Consider the following 19,294-nt stretch of genomic DNA (forward strand, 5'->3'; position numbering starts at 1 on the left):
TTGTTTCTACGAAAACAAACAAACAAAGCAAGCCAGTAGAAACTGTAATTGTACTGAATATGTAGATCAATTTGAAGAAAAGTAACTATGATATAAACAACTATAAAATAATAAGCATTTTATGGTGTGCATTTTCCATATAACACTACGTCTGCAAATCTCTGGACTCAGGCACTCCATCCAGTCAGCAACCTAGCTGTCCAGGTCTCCTTAGACCATCAGTTCCATTTCTTCAATGGCTCACGGGTTTGTCCTTCCCTATGATTCATCCTGGGCGCTCTTATGGCAGTCATGTGGGACAATCTTAGGCATTCCTTGTTTATTTTCTGTATCTTTGAAACCTTTGCCCTCCATTGTCAGATGTTCAATGTCCTCAAAACTGCTGTTTCACATTTTTTTCCATTGTTAAAAATGTTTCAGGCAAGAAGGCAAATTGATCCCTGTTATGTCATGTTCATTGAAGTGGACTCAATATTTACTTCTGTCAAATCTGTTCTCAATGTTAGAAAATTCAAGTAAAAATAGGACAAAAACATAACACTGCACTGTGATATTATGTTATTATGTGTGTTATGAACGAACAGAGGGGGTAATACTCTGGAAGCCTGCAGGAGGTTACTTTGATGGTATTTGTTTAAGTCTTACCTAGATATCTCAGCCTGGGAATTTTTTTCTCCATCGACAGTGAAAGGAGATGCTCCAGTTAGTAGCTCATACATTAGAACACCTAAGCTCCACCAGTCAACTGCCTATAAAACAATAACAAGTTCATTTTGTAGAATTAGCAACTAAAATATACATTACAAAAAAGGACCAAAATAAAGGTATATACTTAAAAATATTTTACAAAAACCAGTTTTCTTAGTTTTCTGTGCAAGGGTACTAAATTACTACATATAAGAGATATTTAGAGGACAAATGCCTACATATTCCTAGATCAGAAAGTGCTGTAACAATTTCCTAAATCAGTCAGTTTTACCATTGTTAATTTAAAACACTTTAACTTAAAAATGTTTTTCTAAAAGTTAAGATAGGTGGAACATTGGACTTAGGATCTGTGGGAAAAAATATCAACCACATTTTATAAAGTATTCATGCCCAAAGAACCAGATGGAGTTCCTTAAACTCAAAGGCAAAAATATATGAATCTTACACAAGGGTGTTATTTTTAAACACCCCCCTACAAGTCAATTCTCTTACAGAATATACCTAAGTATTCCCACCTATGGGGAGATTTAAAATAATAAAAAAAAATAAAGTGTACTCTAAACTAGAAAACCATTTACAAATTATCTGAACAATAAATATTCAAGAGAATATTTTTTGGCTCATTATAACATGGATCTTAATCATGCAGAAATTCTAGGTATAATACAAAGTTTTCTTAGTTGAAAATTAGTTCCACTAAGCTCTTAACTGCTAAGCTATCTATCCAGCCTCAGTTCCTTTAAGCTTTAGTAGAAAAATTTCAAAATCTAAGTTATAAATTCACATTAAGCTGCACAATAGCTTTAAATTATACCATGAAGCAAACTAAAGCAGCATTTTAATTCCCGAATTCCTAGAAGGCGTTTCAATGCCAGTTGAGTCGGTGCTCTCAGACTGTCCTGCTCAGGGCATGAAGCCCTGCTGCTTGGCTAGTGCACATCTGAGACCAGGTGCTAGCCATGGGTCAGTAACCATCGCCACTGCAACTTGGAGAATGTGCTTGGAGGACTGCTCATAACGACAAGACCAAGCCCTCACCACAGACACCGAGACTGTATATGTGGTGTACTGAAGGGGGATGAAGGAGAGAGAAACAGTAAGGACAAACCAGCCAGATTCACTTGGGAATGGGATTAATAAATCAAAAGTGATGGGAAATTATTAGCCTTTAATACACGATGGAAAAATGAGCTAGGTTTTATAACAACTTAGAACTGACGGCTTCTTTCTTCTCTCTTCATGGGCACATACACAAGAAAGAGGATAAGGAAAAAGAAATGGAGCTTTGAGGGTTAGGAAAACAGACTATTATGAGTGTAGAATTTTCCTTTCCAGGTTATAAAAAATGCTATTTCTGTTAAGAGAGTCATCAACAAAGGTATCAATATCTTTGTGACGCTAAAGGCAAACTGGGAATAAAATGAGTGGTTTTCTTGTTCAGTGGCCTGTCAACATCTAACTAGGGTTTATTAACCAAAGGTGGCAAGCACAGCCTCCATCTTTCCCTATAGCTTTCCTGAAGAACTTAGCCGTGACAATAAAACTTTGTTCAAAATCTCTCCCCACGACGCAGAGGAGCCACATACATAGGTATTCAGTTGTACTTCTATGTTATGCTTGGTTCAAATGAGCCTCATACAACAGAAATTATTTTTAAATGGAGTCACATTTGGTGCTTTATTTAAGCTCTTCCAATAGAAATAAATTTTATTTATTTATTTATTTGTAAATAATTGTTTGAAGAATAACTCAAGGTCCCAACCTTAACAAAAATGTCACTCTACAAAAGCCTTCATCAATAAAACCTTAAAAGGAAAACCTAAATTGTCTTAAATTTTGTGTTTTTTCATACAAAATGTTAAAACTCATAGTGTGTTCAAGCACACAGAATGGAGAAACAAATCAGAAATATGGCCCTGATTAAGAGTTTATACAGAAAATTATTAATGAGGAATCACTCTTACTGAACAATTTCTAGAAATACACAAAGAAGGATCAAAAGCAGAACCTACCTTGTCGTGTCCCGAATCACCCCCTCTGACAATATCTGGAGCCATGTATTCAATAGTTCCACAAAAAGAATATGCTCTTTCAGTCTTGAACAAACAAACAGAAAGGGGGTGTGATTTCAAGCTAGTGTGACAAGCAATGTACGTCAGTGCTTGAGTTACAGCAACAGTCGCAGTGGTGCTGTCTGCCCGACAGACCTCTATCAGGACAGAACAGGCTCTGCCTGCTATGGAGGGCACTGGGTAAACATTTTGCCTGAAACACTGATGGCTAGCATCCATCAACCCTCTCCCACATTAACCCATTTATTACTGCTTCTTTGTTGTCCTTTGAACTTTGGTGGCATAAAAATGTTTCATAAATGCCAAGTGTGGTGGTATATGAACACTTTTAATCTCAGTACTCAGGAGGCAGAGGCAGGTGGAATACTTGAGTTTGGGCCAGCCTGGTCTACCTAGTGAGTTCTAGGCCAGCCAGGGCTATAAAACTGTTTTTACAAAACTTTCATGGGGAAAGATCTCTGATTTATACTTTATCCCTCCGTCAGTCCCAAGCCAAGTCAGCACTCTCTTCTTATGTCCCAGCGGAACCATGAAGAATGACTACTACTGAAGCTGTGACACAGACCTAACAGAATCCCCTGATTTATTGGTTCAAGGTTAAAAAACCCCCACAGAAACAGTGCTTTTAAGCACTATGAACTAAAACTGTGAATCATAAGACACATATCCATAAGAATAACATTAATATAATGATTGACTTTGTTCCCTTTACAGTCTATGGACACTGAAATATTATTTCCCCAGGGAACTAACAGTAGTAACCCAGGTATGGGAGAGTAGGGAATTGTTGCTAGCTTGCAGAACTATGCATTAAATAGCCAATGTAAGTCATGTAACATATGCCACATCTCTCTGCTTCATCATCTCATGACCAACCGATATTACAGAAACAACTACCAAAAGGATTAGAATTAAGTAAAATTAATTCACCTAAGTTTATATACAAAAGACAATGCTTTTAAACAGTTTATTACATGGGAAAATGTGTTTCAGGGCGTATTCATCAGATTATTAAAAACACATCAAAATGTATTTCTAAAAAAATCCTTAAAACTAAATTGTTTTTATGTTAATATAGCACTTAGTATGCCATATCTCTTTGAACACAAAGCAAAAACACTGCAGAGCCAACCTCCAGCAATATATAAAAAATAAATGAATCAAAGTTATTTATTACTATTCATATTTTTAAAAATTAGTTTTTATTTTTTGTGTATGAGTCTTTGCCTATGGCCTGAGGAAGCCAGATGAGGACCCTGGATCTCCTGGAACTGGAATTCCAGAAGATTTTGAGCCACCATGTAGGTACTGAGCATCCAACCCAGTTCCTATACAAGAGCAGCAAGCAAGACATATCTCTTCAGCTTCATTTGATATTACTTTTAAAGATGCCATCAAGACATTTCTAAAACATCAAATGCTAAGTCAAGTTTTAGAAACTCAAAAATTATGATGAATTTAAAGGTATTGCTTCTCTTAATTTTTGTTTAGAAAACTAACCTTGTAGGAAAATTTAGTAAAACTTTCATTTCCTCTTATAGGTGGCTCTGCTTCACATATTTAAAATTATGCTGATTTCCTTCTCAGTGTGACACAATAAAAATCATTTTTTTTCTGTTTTTTGTTTTGTTTTTCGAGACAGGGTTTCTCTGTTTAATTTGATAAAAAGTCCAAACTAGAGCAGGTAAGATGGCTTAGTAAACAAGGGAGTTTAATACTTAGATTCCTTTAAGTTGTCCTCTCATCTCTACATGTGCATTGTGGCATATGTGTCCATACATGCATACACAATGAATAGATGCAGACAAACTTCAAATTAAAAGTCTTAAAAATCTGGATTTTCTTCTCTAAAACACTATCTGTAACTGTGACTTTAAGAGTATATGAAGTATACGTACTGGTTAGTGCCAGAAAGATGTGACGGTCACTAGCAGTAACGGTTTACTTTTCAAATCTTTTTGCTGTAAATAGAACTTTTCCTTCTCTTTTTCTTCCTTCCAGCCCCTTCCAGCTACCTATTCAAACCCCACTCTCAAGCTGACAGCTACCTTTTCTTTTGCTGTTATTGGTATGTATGTATGTATGTATGTATGTATGTATGTATGTATGTATGTATGTACAAATATAAATAAATACAATCTGCGGAGCCTGTCTTTGCTGTTTATGTATGTATGGTTTCAGGGCTGGCCACTCTGCATTGGAAAAACAAGGAGGCTCATCCCCAAGAGAGGCTACACTATAGTCTAAGTCATGTACTATTTTATCTGACACAACAACTATAAATCTCATTCTTTATTGTCTTAAAATCAACTTCTAAATAATGCACACATCACTCAGAGACAAAATGACAATGAGTTTTAAAACAGTAAAAATAAGAGATTGGGGAGGAGGATATGGGGGACTTTTGGGATAACATTGGAAATGTAAATGAAGAAAATACCTAATTAGAAAAAATAAGAGATTACCAGAACTTGAGAGATAGCTAAAGGCTGTTCCTAGAAGTTCTTATTTTATTATTTTTAAAAGTCAATTAGTAGTGAGATAACTATAAAATTCTAAGCTTTGGGAAAAAAAAAACACCAAAGTAACTTACAGAGAATAAAGGAAGAGAGGAACTAATGAAAGAACTGGGAAACCCTGTGGGCTGAGTGGAGCACGTCTTATACAAGACTACGAGAGGACAAACAAATACCAAGACGATCAGGACCATTATAAATTGTAAACAGTGGTGACTGAAAAGAAAACACTACAGGAGGTATAACAAATATTAAAACAATAAGGAAATTTTATGAACAAATGAAAGCCAAGAATTTTAGACATAATGTAGTATTTTATATAAAATTATAGCAACTTACCAAAAATGATTCAAAATTAAAGTCTAAATATACCTATGTGCTTATATAAGTCTGTGAGCTACCTGTTATGAAAGTAGAAAACAAAACACATGGGCCATGCTAGCTGTGGAAATGCACTCATCAAATATTCACCAAAGCAGAAGTGTGCAAAACTATTCATCAACTTAAATCAACCCTTCTCTCTCTTCTCTTTTCTCACTCTCCTCTCTCCTCTCCTCTCCTCTCCTCTCCTCTCCTCTCCTCTCCTCTCCTCTCCTCTCCTCTCCTCTCCTCTCCTCTCCTCTCCTCTCCTCTCCTCTCCTCCCCTCCCCTCCCCTCTTTCTTTCTTTCTTTCTTTCTTTCTTTCTTTCTTTCTTTCTTTCTTTCTTTCTTTCTTTCTTTCTTTCTTTCTTTCTTTCTTTCTTTTTTTCTTTTTCTTTCTTTATCTCTCCCTCATTCCCTCTCTCTTTCTTTCCTCAGGGTTTCTCTGTGTGGCCCTGGCTGTCCTGGAGCTCACTCTGTAGAGCAGGCTGGCCTTGAAATCACAGAGATCCACCTGCCCCTGCCTCCCAAGTGCTGGGATTAAAGGCGTGTACCACCACAGCTCAGCAAATTTCTAACATTTCTAACAGATATTAATATATAAAGCTAATGAAAAAAATCAAGAAAAGTAGAGTGTTCTAGGAACTGGAAGATGCTTTGTCATAGAAAAACAAGCCTGCAGAGACTAATAATAAAGTTTACCTATTAAAAACATAAATACTGGGCCTGAAGAGATGAGCTGAAGGTTAATAGCACTTGCTGCTCTTTTACAGTTCTTGGGTTTGATGCCAGCACCCACATGATGGCTCACAGCCATCTGTAACTCTTGTTCCAAGGGAACGGACTCTTGGGCACCACACACACATGTGGTATATATGCTATTCCCAAACATACACAAACTAAAAGGCATGAAAACAGAAAAGAAACAAATCATTGCTACTTGTCAATAGTAGCGCTATCATGTGGTGTGTGAAGTGGGCTGGTGAGCCTTGCCCCTTCCACATTAGCATCTACTGGTGGTGTCCTTACTCAGATCATGTGTGGGCTACCATCATTTTTGAGGCCATCTCTCAGTGATGGCATCACTGAGTGAGCTCACCCACTAGGTTAGGCTGTCTGGCCAGTGAGCTCCATGGATCCTTGTCTGTACCTCCCCAGCACTGAGACTACAAGCATAATGCCTGCATCCTCAGCTTTTAATGTGTGTGCTGGGGACTGACTCAGGTCCTCACGCTTACACAGTGAGCACTCTACCACCTCAGCTATCTTTCAACTTCAATGTATTCCTTTAATATGGTTATCTACATAAAACATCCAGATGAATCTATAATTCACAGAATTATGCAGTTATGTACACAATTAACACTGTTCCTGTGTTTCATGGCCAGCCAGTCTCGATGAGCTGAGGTTCAGTGACAGGCTCTGTGTAAACATGTAGAGCAATAGAGGAAGATACCTGACATTAATATCTGGGCTCTATGTACACACATGAACATATACCCACATACACACGTGCACAGCCACAAACATATATATGTACATACACACGCATGCACACACACTCCAACTTATAACAAGATACACCATTAATATACATTTAAAAAATACAAGATAATAGTATATTTCTCTTCCAAATTCCAGACTGATAATAGCAAGGAGACACCTGCTTTTATGTCTTGTGGATCAGGTAACTTCAGCTTACCCAACTGAACTCAGTCCTGTCAGTTGCTCTAGCAGCTACCCTAGATTCTTCAGGCTCTCTCATATCCCATATCTAACTCATAAAAATTTCCATTAGGGCCTCAGAGATGGCTCAGTGGTTAAGAGCACTGACTGCTCTTCCAAAGGTCCTGTGTTCAAATCCCACAACCGTGTGGTGGCTCACAACTGTCCGTAATGAGATCTGACGCCCTCTTCTGGTGTGTCTGAAAACAGCTACAGTGTACTTACATATAACAAGTAAATAAATCTTAAAAAAAAAATTCCATTAGTTCTATTGTCAAAATACACTCCAGATGTGCCTACCTCTGAAACTCCTCTCCATCACTGTTGGCTCAGGCAATGCCATCCTTTGCTGATACTCTAAGAGCTTCCTTAACCTGTTTCCTGTCCCCCTCTGAGTTACCATCCATGCCAAGCAGAATTACATTCTAAAACAGCTCGGTTCAGGCCATGCTACTCAGATTCTCTAGGGGCTACTGGCCTGTACAGAGAAGCTGTAACACTTACAAGGCCCTTTCTGACCTAATAATCTTATTCTGCATGGTTCCATGTCCTTAGACCACTACTCTAACCATCACTTGTTCTACACAACCCACAAGATACCCACGTGGCCACTATCACGTCTCACATGTCCCCTTCTTAGCAAAGCATCTTCAGAGTAACCTAGTGTGTCCTGATCCTTCCATTTCTTTCCTATGGAATCTGATTCCCTGCCACCAATTACAGATACACTATCTAGGTACATGACTTACACATGTCTGCTGCCTGCTTAGAGGGGAAACTTTTGTGTCTCTGGCTCACTATTAGCTTCCCATACCTTGACTGAACACTGGCAGACAATGATTCACTAAGTCCTGAGTATGCAGGAAAAAATGGAAAATGTACATAGTTGAAAGTGTGATTGCTGAGTTTATACAGTGTTGTATTACCTTCGCCCTCTGGCTTTCATACGCACATCATGCCATGGATATGCACACACACAGACATGCACAAGGCAGAAATGTACTGCTATTACTCTGCTAAATGGACAATGCAACAAAATGACTCCTAATGACTTGCTACTATCCCATCAGTGAACTCCTCCCTCAGCCTTCATCTTTGAAGCTTCCTGCAGTAGAGGACAGTTAGCTCAGACACCCACGACTCATCAGCATGCAGAGACTAGGAGAGTTTGGTGGCTGGACCCAAGTGGGATGTCCCTACCACACCCCTCTCTCCAGGCTCAAGGATCTATGTGTGTGGTGGGGGTAAGCAGGAAGAATGTAAGAAAGCCAAGAGCATAGTGGCACCTGCCTTTAATTCTAGTACTCTGTAGGCGGAGGCAGGAGGATCTCTTATGAATTTAAGGTCAACCTGGTCTACATAGCAAGTTCTAGTCCAGCCAAGATCACATAGTGAGACCTTGTCCCAATCCTGACACACACACACACACACACACACACACACACACACACACACACCTAAAAGCTTGTACGACCCAGAGGGGTAGGAGTGCATCATTTCAAGGCCACTGTAATTTTTTTTCATATACAACTGGGCAGACTGCATAATATCTGACAAAGTTCAAGTCAGACAAAACCCAAACACAGAGGAGGGAGACAGGCAGAAGGCCCTTCTACTCTCTAGGAGCTATTGCATTTAATTGCTGCCAGGAGAAGAAAAGTCCATTTCTTTAATGGTGTGACAGCTGGTACTGACCACACCTCAGAGCAAGCCCCATGCCCAGGAGTACTCAGCCAACACAAACTGGACTCCATGGGTCTAGGAGTCAGGGAGACAGAGAGAGAGAGAGACAGAGACAGAGACAGAGAGAGAGACAGAGACAGAGAGAAGGAGAGGGAGGGGGAGGGAGGGAGAAAGAGAGAATGAGAATGAAGTTAGATGGATAGGGAGGTAAGGAGGATCTGGAAAGAGTTGTGGAAGGAGGGTGATTATGATAAAAACAGTATATGCAAACTGTAAAAAAATCTGATAAATAGTATTTTACAGAGAAATTTACAGAATGCAAACATTAATCATGTATTTTCAATCTTATTATCCCAAAGTAAATTGTGTTAAATTTCCCTGGGTTTATTCCTGACACTCAACATAGTTTTAAACACTTTCTGTTTGCTTCTCAGAAAGTAAATGTGACAGTCCTACACTGACAGATGCACCTCATCCACTCTTGCTGTGGCCAGTGGCCCTCTAGTGGACACCTCGTGGAAATGCTTTCCCTGATCTCCAAGGCAGTGTGATTAGCCTACTCTCAGGGACACCAGTATCCAACAGCAGTTCATCAGAATAAAACCCAAAACAATAAAGATAATTAAGATAAAACTAGCAGATAAATATTTCTCAAGTAAATAAAAATATTTAACATTTCTTGAACAAATTAAGTATTCAGTACTTAGAAGTTACTAGGAAAATGTCAGTTCAAAAGTTGTCTCAGATACATCGACTCAAAAAGAGGGGGAAAGACAACAATATCCTGAGTAAGGTTAACCTAAGCCAGTCATTTATGACATAAGAAAAAGCAACAGTGAACTGTGGATTCATCTAGTGCTTGCTCTGTGGAGGGGGCAAAGCGTCTGCCCTGATGTCTGGGGTAGGGGAGGCGCATGCAGAAACTTCACAAATGGCTAGAGTGAAATATGGTAACATTGGAATAGTTTATAGTTTATCTTTTCTATTTCTATTATGTTTATGTATTTATGTGTGTGGGGGGTCAGAGGACAATTGTGTAGAGTCAGTTGTCTCCTTCCACCCTGTGTGTCCCATAAATCAAACTCAGGTGGTCAGGCTTGGCATCAAGTCCCTATTCTCACTGAGCCAATTTTCTGGCCCAGTTGTAACTGTTTTAAGTGAAGGACAGACTTTATACTCTAGTGTTCTTCCAATACCTCCACTCACCTAAAAAGTAATAATTATCCAGAGTCACTTATTTTGGCAAATGAATGACAGGAGTATTTAAGAGAGACCTAGTAGGCTTTTCAGGAGCATATATATATGAAAATCCATCATGAATACATGTTACTACAAATCAATCAAGACAGGAGGTAGAGGTAATCACAAACTGCCATAGTTACTGTGTATTTATTTCTCAATTTGAAAATGCTTGTGTGGATCCCAACTCTGATCCAGTACTGTGGTTTCAAAGAGACCGTCTGCCCTAGGCTCTGGTATTTTAATATTTGGTCCCAGTTGGTGGTGCTGTTTGGGGATTTTTAGAAGGAATGGCCTTGCTGGAGGAATTATGTCACTGGAGGCGAGCTCTGAGATTTTAAAACCTTGCCCTACTTCTGGTGTGCTTTTTCTGCCTAATGTTTTCAGTTCAGGACGTGACCTGAGCTTCCAGTTCCAGCTGCCACATCTGTCTGCTACCACACCTCCTGGCCATGACAGACTCATTCTTTAGGAACTGTAAGCCAAAATTCAACTCTCTTTTTTTTTCATAAGTTGCCTCCAGTCATAATGCTTGATTACAGCAAAAGAAAGTAACACACCTAGCCATCTCGAGATATACGCCACATTAAGCAAAGCCCGGAAATGGCGTTACTAACTAGACATTTATTAGAGAAAGATACAAGCTTTCTGCAAATAAGAAAACAAAGGAAGAATAACAAGATTCTTGTGTATAAATTTTAACTTTTCTCACAATAGTCTGAAATCTGAATAGTATAGCTTACAGACAGAAGCGGATACTGGCAGTGTTTACATACAGACTATCCTTGCACGAGGAGCTTGTTACACTGCTAGGACAGTCCAGTAAGTAGCTAAGGTAGCCCTTGTGTCATAGATGGAGAAATTAGGATCTGGAGGGCTAATAACTAAAGGCCCAAAGATCCCATCCTCAACACAACTGAGTGCTGCTTACACATTCAGATAACTCGTCAGCTCAAGGGGTTGCTTTTGCTTCTTTAGTCATGCTCTTCTAGCCTTTTCCTTTTAAGCATAAATACCATGACAGTGGGCTGTAACTTAGCTATCTCACTTTTAAGTGTTGGGGATTTATTTTTCTTAACTAAAACTTAAACTTTTGTCTACCTGAGGATTCTTGTTTGTTAAGAAAAATTTTAAACATTGGCTGCCAAAATGTCAAAAGTATGTTTAAGCCATATTTATATAGTGAACAATACATGAACATATATTCTCAACATTATTTCACTGTGTATGAATAAAAAAGATAATTTTGTCAAGGATATTATTTTCATATTATTATTTCAACTGTCTTATTCCATATTAGAATTAAAAATACAATACATAGCAGATTGCCTGCTTAGCTCAACAAACATTTCTTTTTAAAAAGGATTTGTTGGTTGTATTTCATATTTATGGGTGCTTTGCCTGCTTGTTTGTCTATGTGTATTCTTTGGTGCCCATGGAGGCCAGAAGAGGGCACCAAATCCCCTGGGACTAGAGTTATGGACAGTTGTGAGCTACCATGTTGGTGTTGCCAATGAAACCAAGGTCCTCTAGAAGAGGAGAAAATGCTCTTAACTGCTGAGCCATCTCTCCATCACCCAGCCAACATTTTTAATGATCAAAACAACACTTACGAATGACATACCCTAGTCTATAGAGACTTATGTTGTCTTTTATTTCCAGAACCTTAAGGGGTTAACCAAATTTTGAGAAAAAGAAAATATAAATTAAAAAAAAAAACTAAAAAAGGAAAATACCAATAAAAGTTATCAAACTATACAAAGTAGTTATTATCACAAAAAGATGTTTAAAATTACTAAAATAAAATTTGTTCTGTATAGAATTCAGAATTAGCAAATCTATCTAGAAATAATCAAGCATATACATAAGAAATCTAAGATGTATGATTTGTTAGGGTCACCATCCTGTTTCTAGGGTCCCTTATAATACTTAGCATATAGGAGGTACTTGGTATCATTTGAAAATAAAATAAATAATTTTGCTATTAAAACAGTATTAAACATACATAAAAAGTAAGTTGCTAAAAGGTAAACATAAGTACATTTCCCAGATCATGTGAGGTCAGAATTTACAGATTTTGAAACAAGCAGATCTGGGTAAGAAATGGTCTGTTCAATTCTAGTAATGTAGAGTTCAAGGTGCCTAGAAGTTAAAGGAACACAAGACTACAGACATCTTTAGGGCTCGAGCCCAGAAGAGAGGTCAGAGTCAGCAGTACATATGGACGGCATACAAGGAGAGAGGACAGCTAACAAGACCTGAAAGGAAGTCATGGAGAAGCCTAAGGTAGTAGGAGAAGAAACTGCAAAGCAACAGTAAGCCAGAGGCTGGTGAACTGAAGCTCCAAGGTCAAAAGTCATTTATTGCTTAAGGCTATTGGACAAATAAGCCAGGTAAGGAAGGAAAAGCACTAAGTGATACTGGCTAGACAGCATCAGTTAACTGCTGAGGAGTAGACTTAGGAATGCTGATGTGTAAGTGGAGGCAGTCTACAGGAATGGACAGACAACAAGAATAAAAGAGCTAGACATACAGACATGGACAGACAACAGGAGCAAAAGAGCTAGAGGGAAGATAAGACACCCAGGGGTTTTTGTTTGTTTTGTCTTTTTAAGTCAGTTCATTTGTCCATCATCTCCTTATTTTTAAATTTTTTAAAACAGAAGCTACTAGGCATGCTTGAAGGACGAGTGAGACCAGAGTGTGAATGGAGGAGTGGAAGATGAGATGAAGCACATACAGATAGAGTCAGGCTGAAGGGATGGGGGAAAGAATCCATTTGCTCCTACAAAGACTTAAGTATAAGTGACTTAGGCTGACACATGAACCAAAAAGGAACCGAAAAAGAAATGCTAACCCAAACAGAACAGTCTCAAGGAGTATCTGTTAAAAGGGAAGGGGCTGGGTCAGGACACTTAAACAGCTGCTGGGTGGGGTGGGAAACAAAAGGCCATTAGATCAAGTTTTAGAAGACTCCAGAAAAGAAAATTCCTATCTGGTCCTTGAGAATATACACTGAGGTCTAGCCTGACAGTATGATCTTTATGGCCAAGAGAAAGAATGGGTTGGCAGTAAGCTGTGAGAACCCAAGAGTGTAATTTTCTGTCAAAATATAGTTGGTTGCAGTCAGTGAGGTAGTGAACCTATCAATGACTTACTTCTCTGGTTTAGCCTGAACTCTTAACATTTTTGCATCTAAACAACAAATGCCGGCATTCTCTTAGGGGAGAGCACTTGGCCTGACCAGCAGAAAACAAGGACCCTTCTATCATAAGAGGAGAAGCAATTGCTGCAGTCACATAGGACGTTTGCTGATGTGTGACTATTCCATCCAAGATCTACCTAATTCTGGTCAGCTTTGCTTATTGTTTTTTAGCTTTCTTTTGTTCCGAGTCCCAACATTTCACCATTCTGTAGGAACCCAGTCTGTTTTCTCCTGCTACTAAGTAACCAGCCACCCATGCCTAGAAATACTCACCAAGTGATTCTTTCCAGCTTTGTATTTAGCCTAATTACCTAGCACGTAGAAGGGTCCTCAACAAACACATAGACTAAATGAGCAAATGGATGTGTGCATCTATGGGGAGAGAGGAGAGTAATTATCAGGTCTCTCTGTCAGGGGATAGCCCACACACTACATGCCAAAGACACTTTAGCAGTGTGGTGAGATACTTTAAACATGCCACTTCAAAAGAATCCACTGCCCTGAAATATATATCATAAAACTAGTCACAGGATCGAGACACCACCACAGACATGCTTCTGTGCAGCCTAGGCTTATCGGGTTGCAGACTCCTCTGCAGAGGTGTGGCTGCAAAGTTTCACGCTCAAAATCCCCAAATGACAGCATCTGTCAACTTTCTAAAACAGGGCGTCCTTTTTATTTATATGTCTGAGTGTTCTTCCTGAACATATGTATCTGAAGTGTGTCTGAGGTCATAAAATCACATCGGATTCCCTGGAACTGGAGTGACAAAAGGCTGTGAGCTGCCATGTAAGCACTGGGAACTGTATTCAGGTCCTCTGCAAGAACATAAAGTGCTCGTAATACTGAACTATCTCTCCAGCCCCGATCTGTTAAGTTTTTTGCTCTTGGTTTCCCAGTGGGAACCCTCGATATCCCTGTCTAAGACACTCCTGTGCTCACAGTGAGGTGCTGGAACAGGCCATGGGCCCCGGACGGTACAGGGTGTCACAGTTTGTTTTCCCCAGTAATTTCCATATGGCACACTCACTCTCAACTGTGCCTTGGATACAGTCCATCTTCCCTCATAGGTACCTAATCAACAGGGGTGGCCTAGGACCTGGGGATACAGGGACTCTTTTCTTTCTTTCTTACAGGACACCCAAACAACACTCCCAGCTCCTTAATAATCTACACTTCTGCTTGAGAAACAACTGGTCGCTATAGCCCAGAGCAGCTCTGGGGAGGCAGAGGAGCAAAGCAGTCTGCTGCTGAACCGCTTCCTTTACTGCTCTAGGATTCAGCTCAATCGGCCGTCTCATCCACCAAAATGTAGTTCCCGCTATCTGCCCTTCCCTTTAAGAGTATATACACACTTCTCTTTTTTACTTTAATAGAGTTTAAAGAGGAAACAATAAACATGTAATCCTCTTCATTTTAATAAAGTTGCCACTAAAACTTTTATAAAGGAACAAAATGTTTTAAAATAAAAAAAGAGACTTGGCAGTAGAGCTGGAGAGACAGCCTGGCAGTTAAGACCACTTGTTGCTCTCTCAGAGGACCCAGGTTCAGTTCCTAACACCCACGAGGCCACTCAAATCTATCTAAAACTCCAGTTCCAGGAATCCAATACCCTCATCTGGCCTCCACAGCACTGCAAACATGTGGGGCACAGACACACATGCAGGAAAAATACTCATATACATGCACACACACACACAAAAATCAAATAGAAGTAAATTTCTCAAAATCCATCTAAATCTATTTTATAACTATGATTCTATATCTAAGAAAATTTATAGCTACAACCACAGTGTCATGAAAGTAAGAGCTTCCCTAATTTTTTCTCATTTTACTATCTAGCTTAGAAGCAATCTGTAAATACATAGTGGATGAGTAAACAAAGTTAATATACCTATGATAAAAATTTAGGACTTTTAGTCTTAAACTAGAGTTATCTGGGAGGAGGAGCCTCAGTTGAGAAAATGCTTCCACCAAATTGCCTGTAGGAAGTTCGTATGCTAGTCTCTTGATTCAGTATTAATGTGGGAGGGCCTAGTCCATGGGCTGGGACGTTCCGCACACTCTGGCCAGGTGGTCTTGAGTTGTCTAAGGAAGGCCGACGGAAAAAGCCCGGGGAGCATGGCAGTAGGCAGCACTTCTTTTTGGCTTCTGCTTCAACTGCTGCTTCCAAATTCCTGTCCTGACTTCCCTCAGGGAAAAAGTATGACCTGAGAGTTGTAAGATAAAATAAACCCATTCTTCTCCAAGGATTGTGTGGGCATAATGTTTTATCACAGCAACAAAAATCCTAAACAAGACACTCGGGACTAGTTTTGGAAAATTCCAAAAAGCAGTCAGACCTGAAGACCAATTAATTATTTCGTACCTACAATGCTTAAGACCAGAAGTGCTTTAGATTACAATTTTTAAACTTGGATTCTAGCATATTATCACATATAAATGATATCTTGAAGGGCTGTTGTATTTTATCAAATGCTTTTTCAGCATCTAATGAGATGATCGTATGATTTTTTTTCTTTGAGTTTATTTATGTAGTAGATTGCATTAATGGATTTTTGTAGTATTGAACCAACCTTCCATCCCTGGAATAAAGTCTACTTGGTCATGGTGAATGATGGTTTTGATGTGTTCTTCAATTTGGTTTGCTAGAATTTTGAGTATTTTTGCATCAATATTCATAAGCAAAACTGGTCTGAAATTCTCTTCCTTTGTTGGGTCTTTGTGTGGTTTAGGTATCAGAGTAATTGTGGCTTCATAGAATGAAATAAGTAGTGTTCCTTCTGTTTCTATTTTATGGAATAGTTTGAGGAGTGCTGGTATTAGCTCTTCTTTGAAAGTATGGTAGAATTCTGCACTAACGCCATCTGGCCCTGGGCTTTTTTTGGTTGGGAGACTTTTTATGACTTTTTATATTTCCTTAGGGGATATGGGTCTGTTAGATAGTTTACCTGCTCTTGATTTAACTTTGGTTCGTGTTATCTGTCTAGAAAATCATCCATTTCATCCAGGTGAAAATGTGGAGAAGGAAGAGCACTCTCCTCCATTGCTGGTGGGATTGCAAACTGCTACAACCACTCTGGAAATCAATCTGGAGGTTTCTCAGAAAATTGGAAATAGATCTATTTGACCCAGTACTATTTCACTCTTGGGCATATTCCCAAAAGATGCCCCACCATACCACAGGGGCACATGCTCCACTATGTTCACAGCGGCCTTATCTGTGATAGCCAGAGAAGCTGGAAACAATCCAAATGTCCCACAACAGAAGAATGGATACAGAAAATGTGGTTTATTTACACAATGGAATACTATTCAGCTATTATGAACAAGGACAGCAGGCAAATGAACAGAACTAGACAATATCATCCTGAGTGAGGTAACTCAGACCCAAAAGGACATGCATGGTATATACTCACTAATAAGTGGATATTAACAACAACAACAAAAAAAAGTACAGAATACCTAGGATACAATCCACAGGATTCAAAAAGCTTATCAAGCAGAAGGGCCCAAGAAGGGATGCCTCAATCCAACTTGGGAGTGAAGAGAAGACAACTGTGTGAGGCAGAGGGAGGGAGGGATCTGGCTGGGAGACTGGAGCGGGAGGGGAAGAGGGAAACATGGTCTGGAAGGGGAGCAGGAGAGAAGCCTGAGGGACAGCAGAATGAATGGAAATAAGGAACCTTAGGGGTGGGGTGGGATGAGAGGCGGGGATCCTCAAAAAGTACCAGAGACCTGGGAGGTGAGAGACTCTCAGGACTCAAAGGGAAGGACCCAACAGTGGGAAGAGGGAACTTGTAGAATCTACCTCCAGTGGAAAGACAGGGCATCAAATGGAGGGATGGGGTTGCCATACCACAGTCAAAAACTCTGACCCAGAATTATTCCTGTCTAAAAGAACTGCAGAGACAAAAATGGAGAGGAGCCTGAGGGAAAGGCAGTCCAGTGACAGGCCCAAATTGGGATCCATCTCAAGGGACGCTCCAAGGCCTGACACTATTACTGATGCTATGGTGTGCTTATGGAAAGGAGTTTAGCATGGCTGTCCTCCTAGAGGCCCAACAAGCAGCCGACTTAGACAGAAGCAGATACTTACACCCAACCACTGGAGTGATGTCAGGGAGCCCTGTGGCTGAATTAGGGAAAGGCTGGAAGAAGCTGAGGAGGAAGGCTACGTCATAGAAAGACCAGCAGTCTCAATTAACCCCTGATATCTCTCAGATACTGAGACCAACATACCCTAGCTGGTCTGAGCTACCATCCAACCCCCAACACCTATACAGCAGAGGACTCCCTGGTTTGGCCACACTGGGAGAAGACACCCCTAATCCTTGAGAGACTTGAGGCCCCAGGGAGTGGGGAGGCCTGGTTGGGGGAGTGGCATCCTCTTGGAGACAGGGGAGGAGGAATGGGATGAGGAATTGTGGGATGGCAGACTGGGAGGGGGACAAAGACTGGAGTGTAAAAAAAAAGCAGTAAAATTTCTTAAAAATAAATTTAAAAAATGTATATGTGATAAGAAAAAATGATATCTTGAATAAGACACAATTCTAATTGGGGGATTTATTTAGGTTTTATATACAGTGTGTATGTGTGTGCACACACATAAAAGATAAAAACAAATAGAGCTTGAATATAATTCTATGAGATATTATAAATGATTTTGTGCAGGAAGCAAAGTTGATACACACTAACCTATCAGAAAGCTACAGTTACCACTACTTCAGCTGCCCACGTGGACAACTTGTGATTGTTTGATATCAGCTTCACTACTGGGTCTAAGTTTATACACAACCACTGAACAATCACTCTTAAATACAACTCTGTATTTTATACTAAATATATGGCATCCCCTTAATGCAGAAAACCATCATGCAGCGCAGTGGCTTGTCCAGAACCCTGGGCTGGCTGCCAGAAGGTGTCAAGGTCACTAGACCCCCCCCCCCGCCCCCCTCCCCGTCTGTCCCGGAAGTTTTGGTGAGAAGATAAGGGGATACCCTAAATACCCACTGGGTGCTGGTACAAAAAAAAGTGAACCCAATAAAAAAAGAGAGGTCTCTAGCGACCCAGCTTTCTTGCTAGTGCAATAATGGACTTGTAAGAAATTCATCTCCAAAAACAGCACAAGGACATAGTCTACCCTAAGCTTACAATCTGTGCAACATGCCACACCCCAGATTTACTCTATTTGTGGCCATTTTAATTCCTTTGGGAGTTGTATAATTATCTGTGACTTTCTGGGCAACAATGCCAACAATTACCAGTCTTACAGACTTGCTGGAGCATCAGCTTCCTTTCAGTGATGGCCCCAGCAAGTGTGTGAAGGATTTCCCTGCTGCCTTGTGAGAAGGAGCTATGGTGTAATGCTAATCTGTCTGCTTTTGTCTACCTAACATCCATTTGTCCATCATACTAGGATCAACTATAGGTCCTTGCATACACTAATCACCACTCTACCACAGAGCTGCGTCTTCAAGGCTTTTTACTTTGAAACTAAGCCCAACATTAAGTTGCCTGGGCTGCTCTTAAGGTCACTTGGTTGCCTTGAACCTGACATCCTCCTGCCTCAGCCTCCCGAGGAGATGGGATTATAGGTCTAAGCCACCAGGCCTGGCTATAACCATAAATCTTTTCTAACATAATGTTTTTATTGATGCTTTGAAGATTCTACATCGCACATCCCTATCACATTTACTTCCTGGTCCTCCCTGTTCCCCCATGACCCATTCCCAAAAAAAAAAAAAGTCCACCAGCATCCAATGGAGGGATGGGGTTGCCATACC

The 19,294-nt window shown here is 39.9% G+C and overlaps 1 protein-coding gene across 5 annotated transcripts in view; it reads right to left on the reverse strand.

Annotated features, from left to right (window-relative positions):
* Window positions 1-19,294, reverse strand: part of Rps6ka5 (ribosomal protein S6 kinase, polypeptide 5) — a 176,890-nt gene that overhangs the window by 46,731 nt on the left and 110,865 nt on the right. For all 5 annotated transcript variants that reach the window (NM_001330702.1, NM_153587.3, XM_006516275.4 and 2 more), the window contains 2 exons: window positions 2,721-2,804; window positions 646-749 (listed from right to left, as the gene is read on the reverse strand). In NM_001330702.1, the coding sequence (NP_001317631.1) occupies window positions 646-749; window positions 2,721-2,804 (188 nt within the window). The remainder of the gene's footprint in view (window positions 1-645; window positions 750-2,720; window positions 2,805-19,294) is intronic.

The sequence above is a fragment of the Mus musculus genome, chromosome 12 (assembly GCF_000001635.26).
Source record: "Mus musculus strain C57BL/6J chromosome 12, GRCm38.p6 C57BL/6J".
NCBI lineage: Eukaryota > Metazoa > Chordata > Mammalia > Rodentia > Muridae > Mus > Mus musculus.